The sequence below is a fragment of the Rhipicephalus sanguineus genome, chromosome 1 (genome assembly GCF_013339695.2).
Source record: "Rhipicephalus sanguineus isolate Rsan-2018 chromosome 1, BIME_Rsan_1.4, whole genome shotgun sequence".
Classification (NCBI taxonomy): domain Eukaryota; kingdom Metazoa; phylum Arthropoda; class Arachnida; order Ixodida; family Ixodidae; genus Rhipicephalus; species Rhipicephalus sanguineus.
Window position 1 is genome coordinate 306,651,514 of NC_051176.1, and position 19,913 is coordinate 306,671,426.

The following is a 19,913-nucleotide window of genomic DNA, read 5'->3' on the forward strand; positions in this document are numbered from 1 at the left end:
CTGCCTTAGAACGCGTAGTTATAAAGCGAGATTCAGTAACGAAGACAATGTACATGCTGCGGAGGAACTAAGGAAACGATGGAACATGTACTGAATGAATGTGGCGATATTCACCCAGGTATACGTGTGGGCACGAGTCTACATGAAGCCTTAGGTTTTAGGGACAACAATGGAAAGCTGAATACGTCCGCGATAGAAATAAGAGACGGTTAGAGTATTGGTGGCAGAAAAGTAGAGATAAAGTACAAAAATAAATAATGGGGAAAAATAAGGTCATTCTGCCTTAAGAGGCAGAGAGATGGACCGTGAATTTATATTTTTTTGTATAATAACATAGATTTATTCAGTGTAGATAAGGTATTAAGCCATCTTGAAACAAGGAAGTTTTTTTTCCTTCGAGCCTGGTGGCAGACATGTCACCGCCCCGTTATAAAGGGGACGCTCATAGCATCCATCCATCCAAGTGCGAAATTGTTCCATACAGTGCTCGCTTGTAATCTTATGACCGATATCTGTCGGACCATGAATTTTCAGGTGCGGTTTATTACGTTACAGGGGATTTCCACTGCCGAAAACGTGCGAAATTGTTCTATACAGTGCTCGGTTGCAATCTTATGACCGATATCTGTCGCACCATGAAGTTTCAGGAGCGGTTTATTACGTTAGAGGGCATTTCGACTGCCGAAAACGTGCGAACGCGTTCTATACAGTGCTCGGTTCCGATCTTATGACCGATATCTGTCGCACGATGAAGTTTCAGGTGCGGTTTATTACGTTAGAGGGCATTTCGACTGCTGAAAACGTGCGAAAGCGTTCTATACAGTGCTCGGTTCCGATCTTATGACCGATATCTGTCGCACCCTGAAGGTTCAGGGGCGGTTTATTACGTTAGAGGACATTTACTGTGCCGAAAAACAGTGAAAGTGTTCTATACAGTGCTCGTTGCAATTATATGACTGATATCTGTCGCACCATGCAGTTTTAGGTGCGGTTTATTACGTTAGAGGGCACTTCGACTCCCGAAAAAGTGCGAAATTGTTCTATACAGTGCTGGGTTGGAATCTTATGACCGATATCTGTCGCACCATAAAGTTTCAGGTGCGGTTTATTACGTTACAGGGCACTTCGACTCCCGAAAAAGAGCGAAAGTATTCTATAGAGTGCCCGGTTGCAATTATATGGCTGATATCTGTCGCACCATGAAGTTTCAGGTGCGGTTTATTACGTTACAGGGCACTTCGACTCCCGAAAAAGAGCGAAAGTATTCTATAGAGTGCCCGGTTGCAATTATATGACTGATATCTGTCGCACGATGAAGTTTCAGGTGCGGTGTATTATGTTACAGGGCACTTCGACTACCGAAAAAGAGCGAAAGTACAGTGCTCGGTTGCAATTATATGACTGATATCTGTCGTACCATGAAGTTTTAGGTGCGGCTTATTATGTCAGAGGGCAGTTCGACTCCGAAAAAGTGCGAAAGTGTTCTATACAGTGCTCGGTTGCAATCTTACGACCGATATCTGTGGCATCATGAAGTTTTAGGTGTGGTTTATTACGTTAGACGGCAGTTCGACTTCCGAAAATTGGCGAAAGTGTCCTACACAGTGCTCGGTTGCAATTGTATCACTGATATCTGTCGCACCATGAAGTTTCAGGTGAGGTTTATTACGGTAGAGGGCACTTCGACTCCCGAAAAAGTGCGAAAGTGTTCTCTACAGTGCTCGGTTGCAATTGTATCACTGATATCTGTCGCACCATGAAGTTTCAGGTGCGGTTTATTACGGTAGAGGGCACTTCGACTCCCGAAAATGTGCGAAAGTGTTCTATACAGTGCTCGGTTGCAATTGTATCACTGATATCTGTCGCACCATGAAGTTTCAGGTGCGGTTTATTACGTTAGAGGGCACTTCGATCCCGAAAATGTGCGAAAGTGTTCTATACAGTGCTCGGTTGCAATTGTATCACTGATATCTTTCGCACCATGAAGTTTCAGGTGCGGTTTGTTACGGTAGAGGGCACTTCGACTCCCGAAAAAGTGCGAAAGTGTTCTATACAGTGCTCGGTTGCAATTGTATCACTGATATCTGTCGCACCATGAAGTTTCAGGTGCGGTTTATTACGTTATAGGGCACTTCGACTCCCGAAAATGTGCGAAAGTGTTCTATACAGTGCTCGGTTGCGATTGTATCACTGATATCTGTCGCACCATGAAGTTTCAGGTGCGGTTTATTACGTTAGAGGGCACTTCGACTCCCGAAAATGTGCGAAAGTGTTCTATACAGTGCTCGGATGCAATTTTATCACTGATATCTGTCGCACCATGAAGTTTCAGGTGCGGTTTATTACGGTAGAGGGCACTTCGACTCCCGAAAAAGTGCGAAAGTGTTCTATACAGTGCTCGGTTGCAATGGGGAAGAGTCACAATTTCTTTACCTGACGTGTCTTCTCGTTATATTTGTTCTTTTAGCCTGACATTTTTTAATGCTGGACATCATAAAAGAAAATTGTTTTTTTATCAGGCTGGTATTTTCATATTCCTAAATTTTATTTATTCATTTTACTAAGTGGCACATTCATTTTAATTTTTGTGGTCGTTTCCATTATTTTTCTGTTCATACATTTTTTTTCGCACTACAGTTGGTGTAGTTGTACTTTTTGTTATATATTGCTGTAATTTAGAATGTTCATATTTTCTGCTAGCCATGACACATTTAAAGTTAACTGTGTGCTCTCTAGGAATGTCAGACCATAATTCCCATGGTAAATTTTGTACGCTCCATTTCTAAGCCTCAAACCGTTACTTCTTTAGTGGGCGCAGTTTGAAACATGGATGCTGCATCCACAAATATTTCTAGCTAACGTCTAAAATGGCGCCTTTTGTTCCGAACGTACGCCTAGTCTCACTTCTGTAATGATGCCAGATTTCTTTGCCAACATTTCTTCAGTGAGAAATGTTCCAACAGAGTATGTTGTAAGAAAGTTTCTAAAAGTTCCATTTTGTGAGTAATACACTTTAGCAACAGTGATTTCGTAAGCAATTTACGTTCTTTTCTTCTTACGTATTCTTGGCTGGGTGGGCCAAATATATTATTTTGCAGTTTTGTTTTGTTATTAGTGATTTCAACACATTGGAGTCGATTTCCAGTAACTGTCGTCTTAAGTAGCGCTACTGAACGATTGTTTTGAAACGAAGGGAGTCACTCACCACGTGCTCGATGCATGCTTCCTTTCCTGCATAGAATGCTGTGTTGGAGCAAGATTGCGAGTCGGGCTTGTTGGTTTACGTACATGTTTGGAAAACTAGGCTGAAGCACACTGAAAAATAAAACGTAGACAGCAGAAGTGGACAGGAGTAAGCGCTGTCCTGTCCACTTCTAATGTCCACGTCTTTTTGTTGTGTTGATGTGTTGGCTGTGGCTTGGTGTAGCGTCTTCTAACTCATTCACCTATCGGATTGGTAGGGCAGATTCATCAATGTGCAGAAACTGCAACTGTGTAGAGACTATCGAACATCATTTGTGCCGCTGCCCGCAATTTCAAGCACATCGCCGGACTCTCCAGTGTGCCAGTGTGACTAGTCTTGATGGTCGGTCTTTTACTGAAGGAAAGATCTTGGGAGTCTGTCTTTATAACACATCAGCTCAAAAAAGCACACGAGCCCTCCTGCAGTACTTCAAGGCAACAAAACTGAGCGACCGCCTGTGATACGCTCCTCTGTGTGTGTGTTGTGAAATGTGTCTATTTCTATGTTTACTTCCTCATTCCCCTCCCATGAGCAGGACAGCAAACTGAACGCTAGTAAACCTCGCTGCCTATCCTCTACTCCTTCTCTTTCTCTCTCTCTCTCTCTCCTTCCTACAAGAAAAAAGGTTCAGCGGAAGATGAAGCGTTGAGGAAACATTTCATCATGGACGCTTGTCTTCATCAGGGCCCTGACGGAAACTAGTGCCCTTGTCGAGTCGTTGCCTTCAGCGACATTCCCTTTTCGACAATTTCTCTTCACTTCATCCTTGCGTTTCATTCAGTAAAGCTAACTGAGACGGCGCTTACATATTGCAGAATGGCTGTGCCTGATCCTAAATTGTGTCATATTGCATTGTTAGTTGTTTGACAACAACTTTGCTAATGCTGAATCGTGCAACAAAAAAGTGCTCTTGAAGGTTGGATACTATATAGCTGCATTTCAATTACCGCGATATTTTGTGTTCTTTTGCCGCTTCTCAATGTTATCTAGTCGCATGCTATATCTCATGTGGTGGTTTTTACGTTTCTATGCTGTACAGGAATTGTTGCAGTTTTACATAATAAATTATGACATGACCATTTTTGTCTGTGAATCTACTGAGCTCTCACTCTGTAATAGTAATTACCGAATAAAGTAACTGTAATTACTATAACATGGAGGGCTTCCTAAAAACGTGCACTATTATAATTGCATGCACAAAAACAAAACAGCTAAAAGAAAAGAGATCCTGCATGACGTCTTAAAAACGTTTAGAAAACGTCTTTTCAAAGACAATGCAATGGGACATTTTAATCCAATTATTAAAATGAGATTTTTTTGTGACGTTTTTAAAACGTTTTCTAGATCGTCTTAAAAACGTTTTCTAGATGGTCTTAAAAACGGATTCTAACCGGAAAATAGACGAGATATAAGACATTTTCTAGACCTTTAGCTTCTCTTCCGTGACGTTTTCTAAACGCTTTTATCGTCCCGGATAAACGCTTATAAAACGTCAATTATCTGTTTTGTGCTACCTGGGTGTAAGTATGCGTCGAGGTGCGGGAAGTTCGATGCCCACTCGAACGCCGTATAGTATAGCGGGCATCGCACTGCCGTAAGTCGCCATCTCTCACGCAGGTTTTATTACTGCTTCTGCGCGGTCTTTGCTTTTGTTTCTTTGTCAACAATACGTGGTTACATTTTTTGCTCGACATGATGCGCCGACCGGTTAGAGTTCGCGGTATTGGTTTGTGCGCAGCTTAGCATCATGCACGCGGACTGACTATGAACAATGTGATTGCGAAACTTCAGAGATTCGGCGCAGCTCTTTTGAATAAAGAAAGCTTAAGTGCGAAAACTTGCATTAGGGTTTATACTCTCCCTTTGCTTTTGTTGCGTGCTCGTTTAATTAAGAGGAAATAGCTTTCTCTGGCTCTTTTACGCCGACCGATCAGCCGGTGGACTTGTGATGCGAAGGTAGCTATGCAAAGCCTGCGTTCCCAACCGAGTCGTAGAGTGCGTTCATCGTTTAGGAACCTCACGTATACGTGCCATTTCGCGCCTAGGTTTACGTGCTGTTTCGTATGAAGATTTATATCCGCGAGTGGAGGTCTCGCGAAGGAAACGTTTACGGTGACACGCTAGTTTTTACATTCGCTTTCTTGTTCATTCAGCGATATAGTTCATATGTCAGATACATCTACAAGGCGCACTTGCGCAATACAGTTGGTGCGTTTAATCACTTAACGAAACAACCAACGCCGTCCCACATATCAACGATAATTGATGTACGCCTTCTGGCGCAATATTATTGCGAAAGCTTTAGACTCATCGAACGCTAAAACTAACCGTCGGCGACGTCGGCATCCCGCGTCGGCGGCGTCAACACGTGTGATCCAAAATATCATCCCACGAAGACGTCACCAAATGAGGTCATCATGACGGCACAGATGCCAAAACTGGTGAGGTCACTATGACGCCATTATGGCGTCACATTACTTGAAGTCACACGATGACATTATGCACTCTAAGAAAAAACAACGAGTATTTAAGGAGTATTTCTGCCGCACAACAATAATCGTCATCTGGCTTGCTCGCGTTTCCTTTCTTGAAAACCCGGCTCTCGTCACTTTCCTATCATGAATGCTATGTCACGCTGATAACGAGCGCGCCGTTCGCAATCGGGAAGTGCCAGGACCACGGTGATAACGCGAGGAATGTACGCGAAGTGGATGACGATTATTTTCGGTGTGGCAGAAATACTCCACAAATTTTTGCTTAGAGTGTATGACATCGTCGCTTTGCATTGCCTCCGTGGTCGTTGGGCCGATCACTGAGGTAATGCAAAACAAGGTGAGGTGCAGAAAGTTTCCGGAGGGGTTCGGGGTAGGGTCAATACGTCAACCGAAGAACAAGAAGATGGCTTTAACCTTTGAGTCGTCTTAGGCGAATGCATAAGGGACCCTGTGAGTTTTGCTGAAGCACCTGATGTCCAGGACTAGTTGATCTTGCGCGCGCGGTGACTTCAGGGAGTGCAGTGCGTCTCGTGAGTTGAAATTTACCAGTGAAAAAAACTACCTTTCTAATGAAAAAAAAAACTGCTAAATTTACCATTGAAAGGCAAGCACGTGCTCTCTGCACATATTGTACACCCTATGCGGCACTACACAGAGCTGTCATGGGCCACCGTTACGCTCGTTTAGATAGTTTTAGAATAAGTTATCAAACAACAAAAGGTGCAGTTAATAAATGTGCATAAGCCACCGGAGAGAAATTTTGTGCTCTAGAAGAAGATAGACGAACTCTCCCTTGGTGCTCTTTTATGCAATTTTTTTCATTGCTGAGATTTTTCCAAATTCTATTTGTGAAAAGGAGTAGCCCGTGCTATATAAAAGCGCTAACGTCTCCTAAACAAAAATAATTAAAACACGAAAAAATATTAAGAGCTAGACGGCTGGTGCAAATGCTTACAGCGCGCTGCCTGGCAAGCAAGCGCATTTCTGCGAAAGGCCGTCTGCTACGCAGGAGCAAGGTAGGTGGCGTCAAGTTCGAAAAGAGAGTGCGAAGGAGAGGAGACCGAGGAGGAACGAGAGCGGAGGAGGAGAGGGTTGCTACTTTACGAAGCTTCAGGGGCTTTGCTCTCAGTGCCTCTCACCGCTTCGCGCGGAGACTGCACGAAAATGGCTGCCTTACACCGACGTTGAGATCCGATCCAAAACAGGTAGCCTTTCTTCGTATAACATTACAATTTGTTGCTCACGCATTTATTGCTTCGCCCTTGCGGCAAAACTGATATTTTTGTTTAAAAAGGCAGCGTTAACTGACATTCACAAACTACTCCCTCCCCCCCGTGCTTGCTCGTATCTGTTTTACTGTCCCGGCCCTTGCAGGGGACTAAATGTCGTGGCTGCAGCCCGCTAGCTGAGGTGACTTTCAGATCCCTGTTTTAAATCAATGCGACATAGCCTTGAACAAATGAGCAATGCACTACATAAAAAGACTGACGGCAAGACGATTCACGGACTGTTCACGGTGCCCTTCGGGAGTCCCAACTGCACGTCGTCTTCCCATAGCGCTGTCACAACACGAACGAAATCACTTGCTCATTCTCCGTATTCAAAGCAGCCTGCGTGTCCCATGCAGCCCGTGCAGCGTACGTGCTTGGCGTTGTTCGAACGCGTCTTATCATCTATCTACAATGTGGTTTCGACACCTGCTTTTTTTGCTTCTATTGTTTCCTCTATTAATGAACTGCTCCCCAAAATATTGCAGAAAAAGCTAGAGCCTTACGCGGAAAGAGATATGGCGACAGAGCAAGCAACTGAGTTTCGGAAATGGGCGTCGCACGAGAGACCCTATTGCAAATATAAGATGTAAAACCGATAATGCCAAAAGCCACTGTATTTTTTTTATCGTTTATAGCCACAATTCTGACACCGTAGACCATGCCAAGGTCTGGACAACTATTTGGAAAGCGGGTATTCCTGAACATATTATTTCTACTAAGGCATCTATACATAGGACAAAAAATACTCGTTATTTATTTAACTAATTTTTAACTTATTTATTTAATCTTATTATTGAACTGATATGCAGGATATGTACTCCTATATTTCATACATTACGACCTGGAGAACTGGGTTATTAGACGAAAAACTAGTAACACAGTTACGCTATGCACACGACACTACATTAGCGGTAGGGAGCGTACAATACTTAAAAGCTCGCATACTGAAGCTAAAAGAAGAAAGCCAGAAAGTTGGACTTTTCCTAAACATAAAAAAAGCCTGAAGTTATGACAACAGGTAAAGCGCGGGGCATTATGACAGATAACCAAGTAATAGATGTTGTAGAACACCACGTTTTCCTGGTATCCGAAGAGATGCTGACAGTAGCTCTGCAAGAAAGAAAAATGCTGCGAGAAATGATACTAGGAAAAAGATAAATGTGTGGACTTTCAACGATCATGAAAGACAAAGATGTGAGCCTCGAACCAAAATTCGTCTGGTAGCTAGAGTCTTTTGAGGTATGGTGCTGGCGTAGAGTTTGGAGAAAAACATGGACTGTTAAACAGTTATCTCGGTCAAAAGAGAGGTCAATCTAGGGTGTTCTTTCGGGGCCAAAAACTGTCAGTCATGTCAATGGATCGGGAGTTAATGTTGGAGGTAGGAGAGCCTGGCATGCATGCCCATGTTGCTTGTATGTAGGGCTCCTTGTTTTCGGAGTTTATATTTCTTGAAATTCGGAGGGTGGTTTTCGGAGTTCATTTTAGGAGGAAATTCGGCGTTTATCGGAGCTTATTTTACGTAAATCTCCAATTATCCGAAATTTGGTGTTTCATTTCGCATTATACGTTTTTGCACTGGGTTCTTATTAATGTCATTGCCAATGAAAACGCGTTGCATTGTTGGTGATAATCCTGTTTCTCCATCCTTTCATTTTTTCTCACTTCCTGTTGATTTACCCTGTTAATAAGGCACTGCTGTAAACTCGCCAAAGTGTAATTTTCTTTGGGCGGGGGGGGGGGGGGGCAGGAGCTAGTCAAGCTGCTGCTCAGCTTTTTCTCCCAGCCTCCCTCATCTTCCTGATGAAAAATAAAGGACATATTATTAATATTGTTATTTTCAATACCCCGAAATTTTAGATGAAGTGATGTCTGAACACGAAGACATGCGAACACAATAAGTGTATTTTACATGTCTGGAACGTTTGAACGCATAAATATTTAAATACAAAGCACCTACGTTTGTACGTATTACAAACTTAAAGCTTGTAACAGACGCAAGCATATTTTATGAGGTTGCTGCCGCTGATAGAGGTACGCTCCTTTCGAGTGATGATTCTGTTTTGAAAATGCCTTTTGAACGTTGAAAATGCCCTTTTAAAATTGGAGTTTATCTGATAAATTCGAATTGTCAAAACTTTTACCAGTGAGTGTTTAAGGGATATTTTCAGATTTATCCGAAAACACGGAGCCCTACTTATATGTCACTCTATAGCGAAACGACTACATCAAGGAACTTGCCAAGCAAAATACAGAGCGCAGAAACGAACACGAGACAAGACGACGACGGAACGAGCGCTAACTTTCTGCGCTATGTATTTTGGTTAACGAAGACAAACCAACGCGCCCAGACATCGTACCTTGTGAGAAGGAACTTGTATTAAATATGTCTCAATGGCGGCCATATACTCATAGTTTCACCACCAACAACAACAAGCTATTTGTTAAAAATGCTCGTACAATTATGCGTATTCACTCACCCCTGCGCACCACCAACAGGCTGGCGACCACGTCGGGAAGTGTCACTCCGATGGACAGGAACGTCAACCCCATCACATTATCAGAGACGCCCAGGGTGAATCCTGCAGGCAAACCAACGTTTCCTGTTGCAGTCAGTGGCGTTATTCGCAATGCCCACGAACTATAGGTGGTGCGCCGTGCGATTCAAGATGGCGCCCGGAAGAGGGTCAACCCGTTTGTTAGCGTAGGAAAAGATAGGACGTGCGGACGTAAGGCCCGTGCCACTTTCACCGGATGAAGTCATGGGCTGCACAGAAATGGATATCAGACCAAAATACTTTCCGAAACCATGGAAAGTGCTAAGTGCTCAGCACCTAATTATTTGCTGCGGTGTGAAAGGTTATATTTCAGCTCCAGTACCGTGTATCAACGATGCTTTGCGAAATCCTATGCGTGCTACAGAGAACTGCATGAACTCGAATTGACGTATAAACTGAACGGCACTCCGAGGGAGTACGTACCGAGCCTACCTGACGGATTTGCCGAAGTAGTAGGCCGCCAGCGAGTAGCGCCATTGCTGCTACACGGGACCGCATGTTTAACGTGGTGATGGTTTCCAAACATGTTGCGCCGTCGTCATTACTTGTGCAATCAGGAACGCGGAGTTACTTCTTCAACGGAACACAAGCATTCAACATCCCATTCAGTAGCGCTTGTGTCACAGCCATGATCAGACTCTAGCCAACTTCAAATCACTTCACTCGCATGTTGCAGGTTCGATCAGCACGATCGAAACATGAATATCGAAAAGAATCCACACGTATGCTTTTCGCAACGTCACAAAATTCGTCGAGCAACAATGCAGTTCGGAAGGTAACGGTGAAGTACAGGAGAAGTTAGCCAAGAGGCGTAGATTGTGGCCGTGCCTGCACATTTCATTGCTCTGCTCTAACCATTTCGCTTCGCTGGTCGAGCTCGAGCGTGTTGGCGGGATGCGGAGCTCCATAATATCCAGAATAATTGCGCTACATGCAATGCGCAAGAAAAACTATGCTTTTATTTTGATTTCGCTCAAGGATATTATACATTAAAAACAATCAAAGTCGATTACACGCGTGAAAGAACATTAACGCACAAGGAGACGTGAAGTGCAACTCGCTCCTCGTGAGTTATCAGCTGATGGTTCATCGTCGCTGTCACTCTCGGTGCTTTCACAGCATTCTACGTCCAGTGAAAAATCCTCGTCGTCAAGATGGTTTCTTTCAACATCACTGCTGAAAGCAATCCTCCGCCGAACGGCTTCGACCACTCCGCGCCACCATGTTTACAATTAGAGAGACGTCTGGGCGCGGAGAACATTTTGCCCTCAAACCGGTCAACAAGCAAATCGCTTGCAGTGTGCTACCACCTATCAAGAAACGTACAAAAACAAGCGGCGCAGTGCTGGCTATGAAATCAGCACATTGGTGAAGCACGGCGTTGAGAGCGTTCGCTCTACGAAAGGCGTGAAGCGGACGCGTCCTCCAATGACTGAAATGTCGCTCGCATGATTCACAACAGCGCTTTCCTGACAAAGGATAGAGGCTATATTTTAATGTATGCCAACTTGAGATTGGTCAGTTAGAGAAGAGCACAACGCGAGCCTGCGCGACCTCCCGCGTATATACAATGCTATGGGATACATGCACTACAATAAACACTAACGAATCCTATATGCAAGTAAAACAGGGTGAGTTTCAAATGAAAATGTCAGACGGTAACATTTAACTAACCTACGTGGCTACAGCAAACCTCGCGAAGCTGATACGTGTACGCTGTGGGCTATGATTGAAAGCGCGAGTTGCCACTTTTTTTCACGAAAACTTTGCATCGCAAGAACAAATCAAATTTCTCGTGTCACGGAGGGCCTGGTTTGTTCACTGATGCAGGGAACATGCAAAGTCGTAACGTTCCTTTCTTGCCAACGCGTTAACACTGAGGCTAGCACAGCCGAACAAGGGAGCGACTGCGTAGTGCTGGCATTTTGTCGTCTACTAACCCTCCTCGAGAGAATGCTCCTGAATTCCGCTTGGCGGCGCGACAGTCTATGGGCATTGCGAATATTAGCGAGTTTTAGTTTCTAGGCAGCTTGCGCATCAAGCTCTTGCTTTCTTTTGTACCCTGCTTAGGGACGGCTACTCAACGGCTTCGGGTCCTCGGCACAGGTTTAAGATCGAAATTGTTTCACTCGATTGGGCAACTTGAAAAGGTTCGGGTTCGCTGGAGCAAAGTCCCTTTCGATCTTTCGGATTTTGGCGATAGGCTTTCCACTGGCCTTGCCTCTTTTAGTTAAATGGACAGAAATATTAAACGGGCACTGACAAAAAAAGGTTTGGTCTGGTGTTTTTTTTTTGCCGCAATGTGTTACTGGTGGTCTCTTACTCATAACATGGTACATCGCTTGCCGCCTTTCGCGACAGATAACTAATCACAGTGTGTGTATTACCAACCGGTATCAGTTTCGCTTTGGGAGAGCTCCGTCAACGACAAGCCACCGGGTGCAACTAACGTCATCTAGCGTGTGACACGTGGTATACGACCTTGACCACGTGGGCACACAACACTCTGACGCGCTTCCGCGTTCCCTGCGTCGTCTGCTCGCGTTCTTTCGCCTGCCGCATGTGCTGCGCGATGTCGTTGCTGTCATCGGTGTCGTAGTTATCATCGTCATCTCGTGGCAACGACTTTCTTGAGCCTTCCAGATTTACCACCCGTTCGCCGTGGGCTCGGACTCGCGAGCAGCCGCCGAATAGTAGTCTGCTGGCACAAGCGTGGCGAAAGGGCATTGAGTGAAGCTCGTTGCTGGACCAGTTGGTACATGCTTACTGAAAATACTAAATACGCGTAACGGCCAAAGAAGTTCTGTCTCGAGTCGTTCACTGGTGGTTACGCGTCTTTTTGTCTTTCAGTAAGCAAAATGGCAATGGCGGCAATGACATCATCATTACTAGCTGCGCCAGTTCGGAGCTCGGCTGCAGTCGTGATGTCGCAGAAGTTGAGGGTGATCTTCCGGTCACCTTAGATGATGTAAGTGTTGCGAACTGCAGCGTATAGCGCTGGATTGAGCATGGGAACTTCAAAATTCACATATATTACCTTCCAAGCTCTATTCGCTGTAGAGATTGGGTGGATCATACAGGGTGTTTTTTTAGACAATACAGATTTTTTTTTTAAACATTCTACGAAAGTAAGGCTCCTGTCGTTTTTGCACATTGACTCTATGTCGAGGTGGAAATACTTTCCCGCATCTAAAATGACGTTGACGCGACTAATTAACAAAAATTGGTTCATTAACTTCTTAATTATTCATTTCAGGGCTGGTATTTATATAACAGAGTTGTAGTGCGTGGCAATTTATGCATACCTATTTTTTAGAAATAACAAAAGTTGCACGTAGTTCGAAATATTCATCATCTAATTTCAAGGGCGAAATCGAAACTGATCGCGCCTGGCGCGCACAAAGCGCGGCGGAACACCGCAATTGCAGGTGACAGGGAAGTGATGAAATTTGAATGAGGGGGCGCCAAAGCAGAATCTGCCTAGAAAAATCGGCAAGCATTCTCAAATACACTCGTACACAACTTAATGTTTGCGTGCGATGGGTAGTCCCTATCTATTTCTTTCTTAAAGAGACCGACAACTGATTTTTCTTGACCCATTTTTTTCGCGGCGCGACAGGAAGCTCACCCTTCTCAGTGTTTGTAGCTGCAGTAGTTAATCCCAAAAGCACGTAGTTATTTTACAAGCAGTATTTTTCGTCTGAAAGGCTCTAAACACGGACGTACCTTTTTTCCAGCAAAGCTGAGAATTGATAGCGATGCCTCCAGCCCTTCTCACGATTTGTGAAAGCTATCGTTGTTCTGCTTTCGCAGGAGTTCTTGTAACTATGCTTAACCACCTTTATTTAGAGCTTTTCAACAATTTTTGAAAATACAGTGAAACCTCGGTGATACGAATCTCACGGGACCACCAAATATATGTGTATCATCCGAAATCCGTATCACCAGAAAGCATGGAAAATTAGCATGCGACAAAAGATTGTTTTTCAGGGCCACAGCAGCGTCAGGAAAAACCGTGAATGATTGTCAGTTAAGTTTTTAGATGTTGGCACTCTTACCTTAATATACGGCGCGTACGGGCGTATTTAATTAATGAACCAGGTGCGTTGTGACCCGCGACAATAGTAGCTCCTTCCAAATTTTAGTATGCTGTTTTGCATGACACCGGAGCACTGCAGTGAAAGTAACAGAAGAAGCGCTTTGACGCGATGGATCAAGGCCACAGAATTACAGCACCACGGTCCTGTGTTATGATTTTCTTATCGCGGAGGTGTTGCGGACGTTTTTTACGAGATTTACGGCCGTGGCAGCACAAGTGCGACCTCAACGGTCGCGCACGTTGACGTTGTGGATCCTGACTCCTTCGCCAAGACCGTCCTCGACCACTTTTCATAGGGTGTCTGATGCACGAGGCAGGCACGTGTAAACACAGTACTACGACAGCAGCCCGCGTCGATGCGTAAGAAAAAAAAGCATGGCGCTAATGTCCTCTGTAATCTAAACGCGAAGGCACACGGAGGCACATAAGATCCTCAAAGATTCGCGCACACAATCTCGGAGGCCGTTACGCGTCTCTGAAGATTTATTCTGACCATAAAAAAAAAGTTTTTCTTACACCCTGATTCTGACGATTTGGCGCTGCGGTGCGCATGCCCACGCTTGTGTTCCCGCGCTCGCACGTGCTTGGCGCGTCTTCCACGACAGCGCGGAGAGCACCTCTTCGTACCTGGGCGGTAGCGTACGTTCATACCAAACGTTGCTGGGTGAAAATCGGTTCGCAACAACCGTACTCCATTACACTGCAGGCCAATGGGCCTTGGCCGGGACCAACGAAAAATTCGTATGAGCTGCGATCGTATCACCGAGGTTTCACTGTAACAAGCTGTTACAATGAGATTATGTGGCATTATACACCTTCCCTGTATTTGTACCGTGGTGTGTGCGCATGCGTCTAAGGTTGCCTGCGCCTGTGTCATGGGTGGCTTGTCCCGGCGTCGCTACTCTCTAGATGCACGAGCCAAGCCGAGTCATCGAAAACGTCACTACGCATATGGGCGGCCGCGCCGAGTAGCAGCGCGCGTCATTTCTGAGACGAAGTCTAGGTAGCAAAACTATGTCGGTCTAAAATCTTACCGACCTGGAAACAGCGTGCACGGTTGCATGAGCACGCTGAACAGTAAAGTCCCTGAAAAATATAAGGTAGCGCCAACTGCGTCCCTTCGCCTCTGCCTCCTCTCCTAGCAGCTGCAGCAACGCCTCTAGGGTGTCTACCGGGAATTTTAGCCGCTGTAGTGAAAACCTCTTCTTTCTGCCGTTGTGGTTGGTGCCACTGGCACAGCAGGTCGGCATCCTCAAGCATCCACAACCACCGTAGGAACTGACTCAAGCGCGGCCGACCACGCACCGTGCACCGATCAAGTAAACAACCCAGACCACGGTGTTAGAAGTATTATAGGTGGACCGACGACGCCTCCGGAAGCGGCGAACTTCTGTCCGCGGTTTGTGGCGTCTTGTTCACAGGGCCCTAGATGGCGCTACACTACTAGTGGCTCAAGAGCGGTATCAGGCGTGGTCGCTTCGGAGCCGCGACCGCCCCTCGAAATGAATAAAAAACTGTGCGTTCGCGCTATAACGAGCGCAAAAATAAATAAATAAATAATAGCTTCGAATAAATCGAAATTTGGACGATACAGCCGCTACCTGTTGAATATGTTGAATTTGCCACCGCGAAGGTTGGCGGTGGCAAATTCAACATATGCTTTCCTCATTCGGACAATTAAAGATGTGACAGTGATGTCACGCTGAAATATGACAAAAATTAGTTCTATTTGTAGAAGTATATAGTTTAGATAGTTAGAAAAAATACCGCATTAGCCGTAGTATTACAACAGAAAATGCACACCGTCTTTGCTGTCGCAAACATTCGAAGTAATTTGCGGTCGTTGATCGCGGATAAAAGATGTGTCACGAATACGACTTTTTAGCTGGCCGTGCATAAAATACTGAATTTTAGCGAATGCCAGCAGCTAAGTTTGAGGCACCGACGAAGGATATGAAAAAGCATCCTGGTTTGGCACTGCGAGAAGGGGAGACATTATGAATGGTGGATATGTTTCCGATTATTCTCTGTTGCCAACTGAGGAATATATTTCACTGTTTGTGTCTCGCATAGTCACCCGAAGACAGCGTTACTACTTCGTCTTTCAAGGAACACGTCGATCGTGGTGTGCGGAGTCTTTACGGGCGTAGCCAGTCAACCGCAATGGTACACCGGTTACGGTACTCGGCTGCTGACCGAAGTTCCCTAGTTCGATCCCAGCCGCGGCGGTCGCATTTTGATGGAGGCGGCATGCTAGAGACCCGTGTACTCTACGATGTAAGTGCATGTTAAATAACACCACATTGCCGAAATTTGTGGAGCTCTGCTACGGCGTGCCTCATAATCATAACGTGGTCTCAGCACGTAAAACCCCAGATATTCTCATTATTAACAAGCGTAGCTTTCGCACGGAGAGAGAAAGACTGCACACGAACGTAGGTGTTAAAAAAAACGGGCCAACTCACGGCGTGGATGAACTCAAGACGATGAACTCAATACTTCGTCGGCACGGCGTCATAAACCAGAGCCGCCTTTCGTGATGTGCTCACAAGAACGGGCCCTTTGTACACTGCTTCCCACGTCTTCGTTATGTACCTCGGCTCGAAGTGCTTCTCGCACATGTATTCAGTCGACTGCAGCACGCGGTCCTTGCGCGGAATCGCATGGCGCCAAACATTCAGGCGTTCCTCATCTCGGGGTGAGGAAAAATCGACTTTTCAGTGCAGGTCTTGTACACAGAGTTGCACCGCGGCACAAAACAATTTTTGCCCATTTCACGGCTTTGTCACTCGAATAGCATGACCTGCCATCGCACAAAAAGAATTAAACGAGGAAGCAATGTGGCGACAACTGCTTCGTCACCGTGGCTTTGTCCGAAGAGAGGCCGGCGCGCGCCGCTGTGAGCCTCTTGACTTCTCCTGCCATCTCGCGGCGTGACGGCGCGGAGGAACCGAAGTTCGACGCAGCGAGCGCATAGCGCCGGTGCTGCGTCGTTCCACCTGTACTTCTAACACCGTGACCCAGACGACGACGAACAAGATGGCGCTTGGACGATCTTCTAAAAAGCTAGTGCGGCACTCCAGCGATTTCTTAGCGCCGCCGAGTTTGCAGTGCCGCTGCCATAAGGAGCGATCACTTTTGCGTATTAAATGTTATGTACCGTGCAATTTTATGCTGTCGGACACCATGGAAAGACGCCACTTGCTTCGGTATACATTGCATTGCCGTATTTGTCGCTATTGGAAGCTGGCTCGCCAGGTTCTCAAGCTGAGGCCATGTCCGGCGCCGCAACCTGCATCCATCCATTCAAAGCGTCGTGAAACGCGAAGAGGAACGCTATGCGCGTCGTGTCTTCCGTCTAGCCTGGCCGTTAATTCTCACCGGGCGAGCGGGGAACGCAGTCGACAGCCAGGCGAGTGTCGGACAGCTATTTTGAGGGCCACTTTGTCGTGCGCGTCTCGAGGGCAGTTTTCAAATTGAAAGAACATTAGGAGCATTGCGTCTGCAAGTGTCGACAATGGAGAATCAGATGCTCTTAGATGTTTCTTATAGGCTTCATAAATATGTATATAATTGTATATTGTGTATATAGTTCATCAAAATTGTAAATTAATAAAACATTCTGTATATATGTATATATAACAGCGTGTGCCACGTCTTCATATGATCGTAGAGGACTTGTACGGAAGATTCACGGTTTTTCCTGATGTTCTCCGATCCAGCTCCTCAATCATCATTCACTTCGTGGATATGGCGTGATTTTTTTGTTCATACCCTTTATTTCGCAGACTTGTCCAACGGCGCCACTTAGAACTGCAGCACCCTCGGGCGCTCTAGCGGAAGAATTGCACAGGCCTCTCTTTCCGGCCAAGAGCCATGCTCTGCGAGCTTCGCGGCTCAACTAACTGCGACTGCAATCTACAAAGCGCACGGGAGAGGGTTGCCTGTACACTGACACGAATGGCGCTACTTTAGTTATTTTTCAGGGAATTTACTGAAAATTAAGTTGCTCAAGACGCGCTGACGAGCATGGGATCATTATGTCACGCGAAGGCAGCGCCACTTTAATGCATACTACTAACACAGGCCTATATGTACATTTTTACGGAGTAATACCTTTTAATATAAGGAAACGAACAATATTTCAATGCTAACAAAAATATCGTCGACCGCGTACAGCAAGCAACAGTCACGTGGCCGGGTTCACCGAATCGTTCAGGGTTTTGCCGTCAGAGGCGCCACAGGTCATTTTTCGCGACTTTCAATTAAAAAATAAAAATATAAATCCATCTCTCACGAAAAAAAAAGGCTTGGTTTGAGTCAATGCGACGGATAATCTTTCCATCAGTGGAGTCATCTCATTTCATGTTCTGCAGCAGGTGCGCGAAAAACTATTTTGCCTGTCTGCAAAAAGAAGCGCCGCAGTGGCCGCCTCTGAGTTTTATGCTTCGCAGACAAAGAAAAACGGCAGGAACCTTACTGTTATAGGATTTTTATGAGAAATCCGTATTTTCCAAAAAAAAAAAAAAAACACCCTGTATACGCGTGATCACGCGAATCGATCCCGCAGGCTACCTCAGCCGCAAAATTTTGCGTCAGTGCCCCTTAAGGTAGATTTGTTATCATTACACTTTTAATGTGCCTGAAAGGCATGGGGTCTTGAGCGGAGGCTTGTAAAGGTACAGATGAGCGAAAAAAACATGCTTGATCCCTCCGTCATATGAGAGGGATCGGTATAATACGAAACTGAAACGTGCCCTCACAGAAGTAGTTCAATGTTCATCGTACATTGATATACATATAAGAGCTTGTACAATGTGTATCGGTGTTTAGCAGCTCTACCACAATTTGACGTGACTTAACCCACGCTGACGCCTTGTGGCACATCTCCATTCCTACTGCTAAAGTCCATGATCATGATTAAACTTTTGTGGTAGCTGAAGTAGTTAACATACACCTGGACACAGCATATGAGGAATCCCGAGCAAAGGTGCCATCAACATGGACATAATAAACACTGGTGCTTTGAAAGCCTCGTCATTTGAGGAGAGAAACGGAAAGCTGTGCACTCCCCAATAGTGGGGTGCCTACGCCTCCGCTCTTGCTTATACTACCATAGAACGCTTCAGGAACTCGATAGGCACAGTTTGTAGCTTGAGCCGTGAACGCGCGAAGGCATTCCCTTTTCCGCTGGCGCGTCTCTCTCGCTGCACCAAAGCGCACTCATTTGCGCGACGTACACACATCGACGTCGATGCCTTTCTGTGATGCTTATTGCAGCAGTTTTATTAGTCGGTGCCAACGCTCTCGAAGCAGTAGGCGGCACAGTTGGTGCATGTGGAAGCTGCACTACTCTGACAACTACAGAAGACCTCCCTGTCAGCGCTCGTTAGTGCATGATGCGCAGCACTTCACTTTACCGCTCCCAGACGGCAACACCGTCCCGCCAACCATGAGCACTGTGACAGGAGGAGGTATGAGATATAAAAGGCGCGTTTGTGAATTAAGCATCGTGCATGTGTGTCGGTAGCGCAGTGGGTAGAGCTCCCGGCACCTTTCGTCGCGGACCTAGAGGTCGTAGGTTCGATTCGCATGTCACCTGCGTCAACGGAACTTTTTCTTTGTCATCTGATCGCGTGCATTTTACCGACGTCATTTCTATGTCGTCATTTCCTCACGCCGTGGCGCCATGGCGTGAGGAAATGGCGCCATGGAGCGTACATATTTGCGTTGGCCATGAAATAGTTTGGGTTAAATGTAACACAAATGTAAAAACAGTAAAGCCAAATGCACAAATTTGCAACTCCACACGAAAGTAGCCGTGACAAACACTTAAAGCAATATCGATTGTTATGTGCACAGAATATATGAAGTTTAACCTACGCCCCTTTGTTTCTAAGATCGTGAGAAAGTGGAAGAATATAGCACCGAAGGGCCCGCTATCTAAAACAGTCGTTGCTCCCTTTCCGACAAAAGAATTACACCATCTCCCGCTATAGGGGACTATGAGGCGATGCGAAGCCGGAGCACTTGCACGATCGTGTTCCGTTGGCGTTCGTTGGGCATGCTACCGACCTCGCGTCGTGGAACGCGAAGAGGAACACTACGCGCGTCGTGTCTTCCCTCTAGCCTGGCTATAATTCTCACAGGGCGAGCGGGGCACGCAGTCGACAGGCGCGCGAGAGGGGAGCAGCGTAGGAGAGGGGAGAGTAGGGGGAGGGGACGCGCATGCGCTGGCGCTCATCGCGG

The 19,913-nt window shown here is 45.8% G+C and overlaps 1 protein-coding gene across 3 annotated transcripts in view; it reads right to left on the reverse strand.

The window, feature by feature from the left end:
* Nucleotides 1-19,913, reverse strand: part of LOC119379406 (probable sodium/potassium/calcium exchanger CG1090) — a 527,113-nt gene that overhangs the window by 135,828 nt on the left and 371,372 nt on the right. For all 3 annotated transcript variants that reach the window (XM_049411972.1, XM_049411973.1, XM_049411971.1), the window contains exon 8: nucleotides 9,488-9,589. In XM_049411972.1, the coding sequence (XP_049267929.1) occupies nucleotides 9,488-9,589 (102 nt within the window). The remainder of the gene's footprint in view (nucleotides 1-9,487; nucleotides 9,590-19,913) is intronic.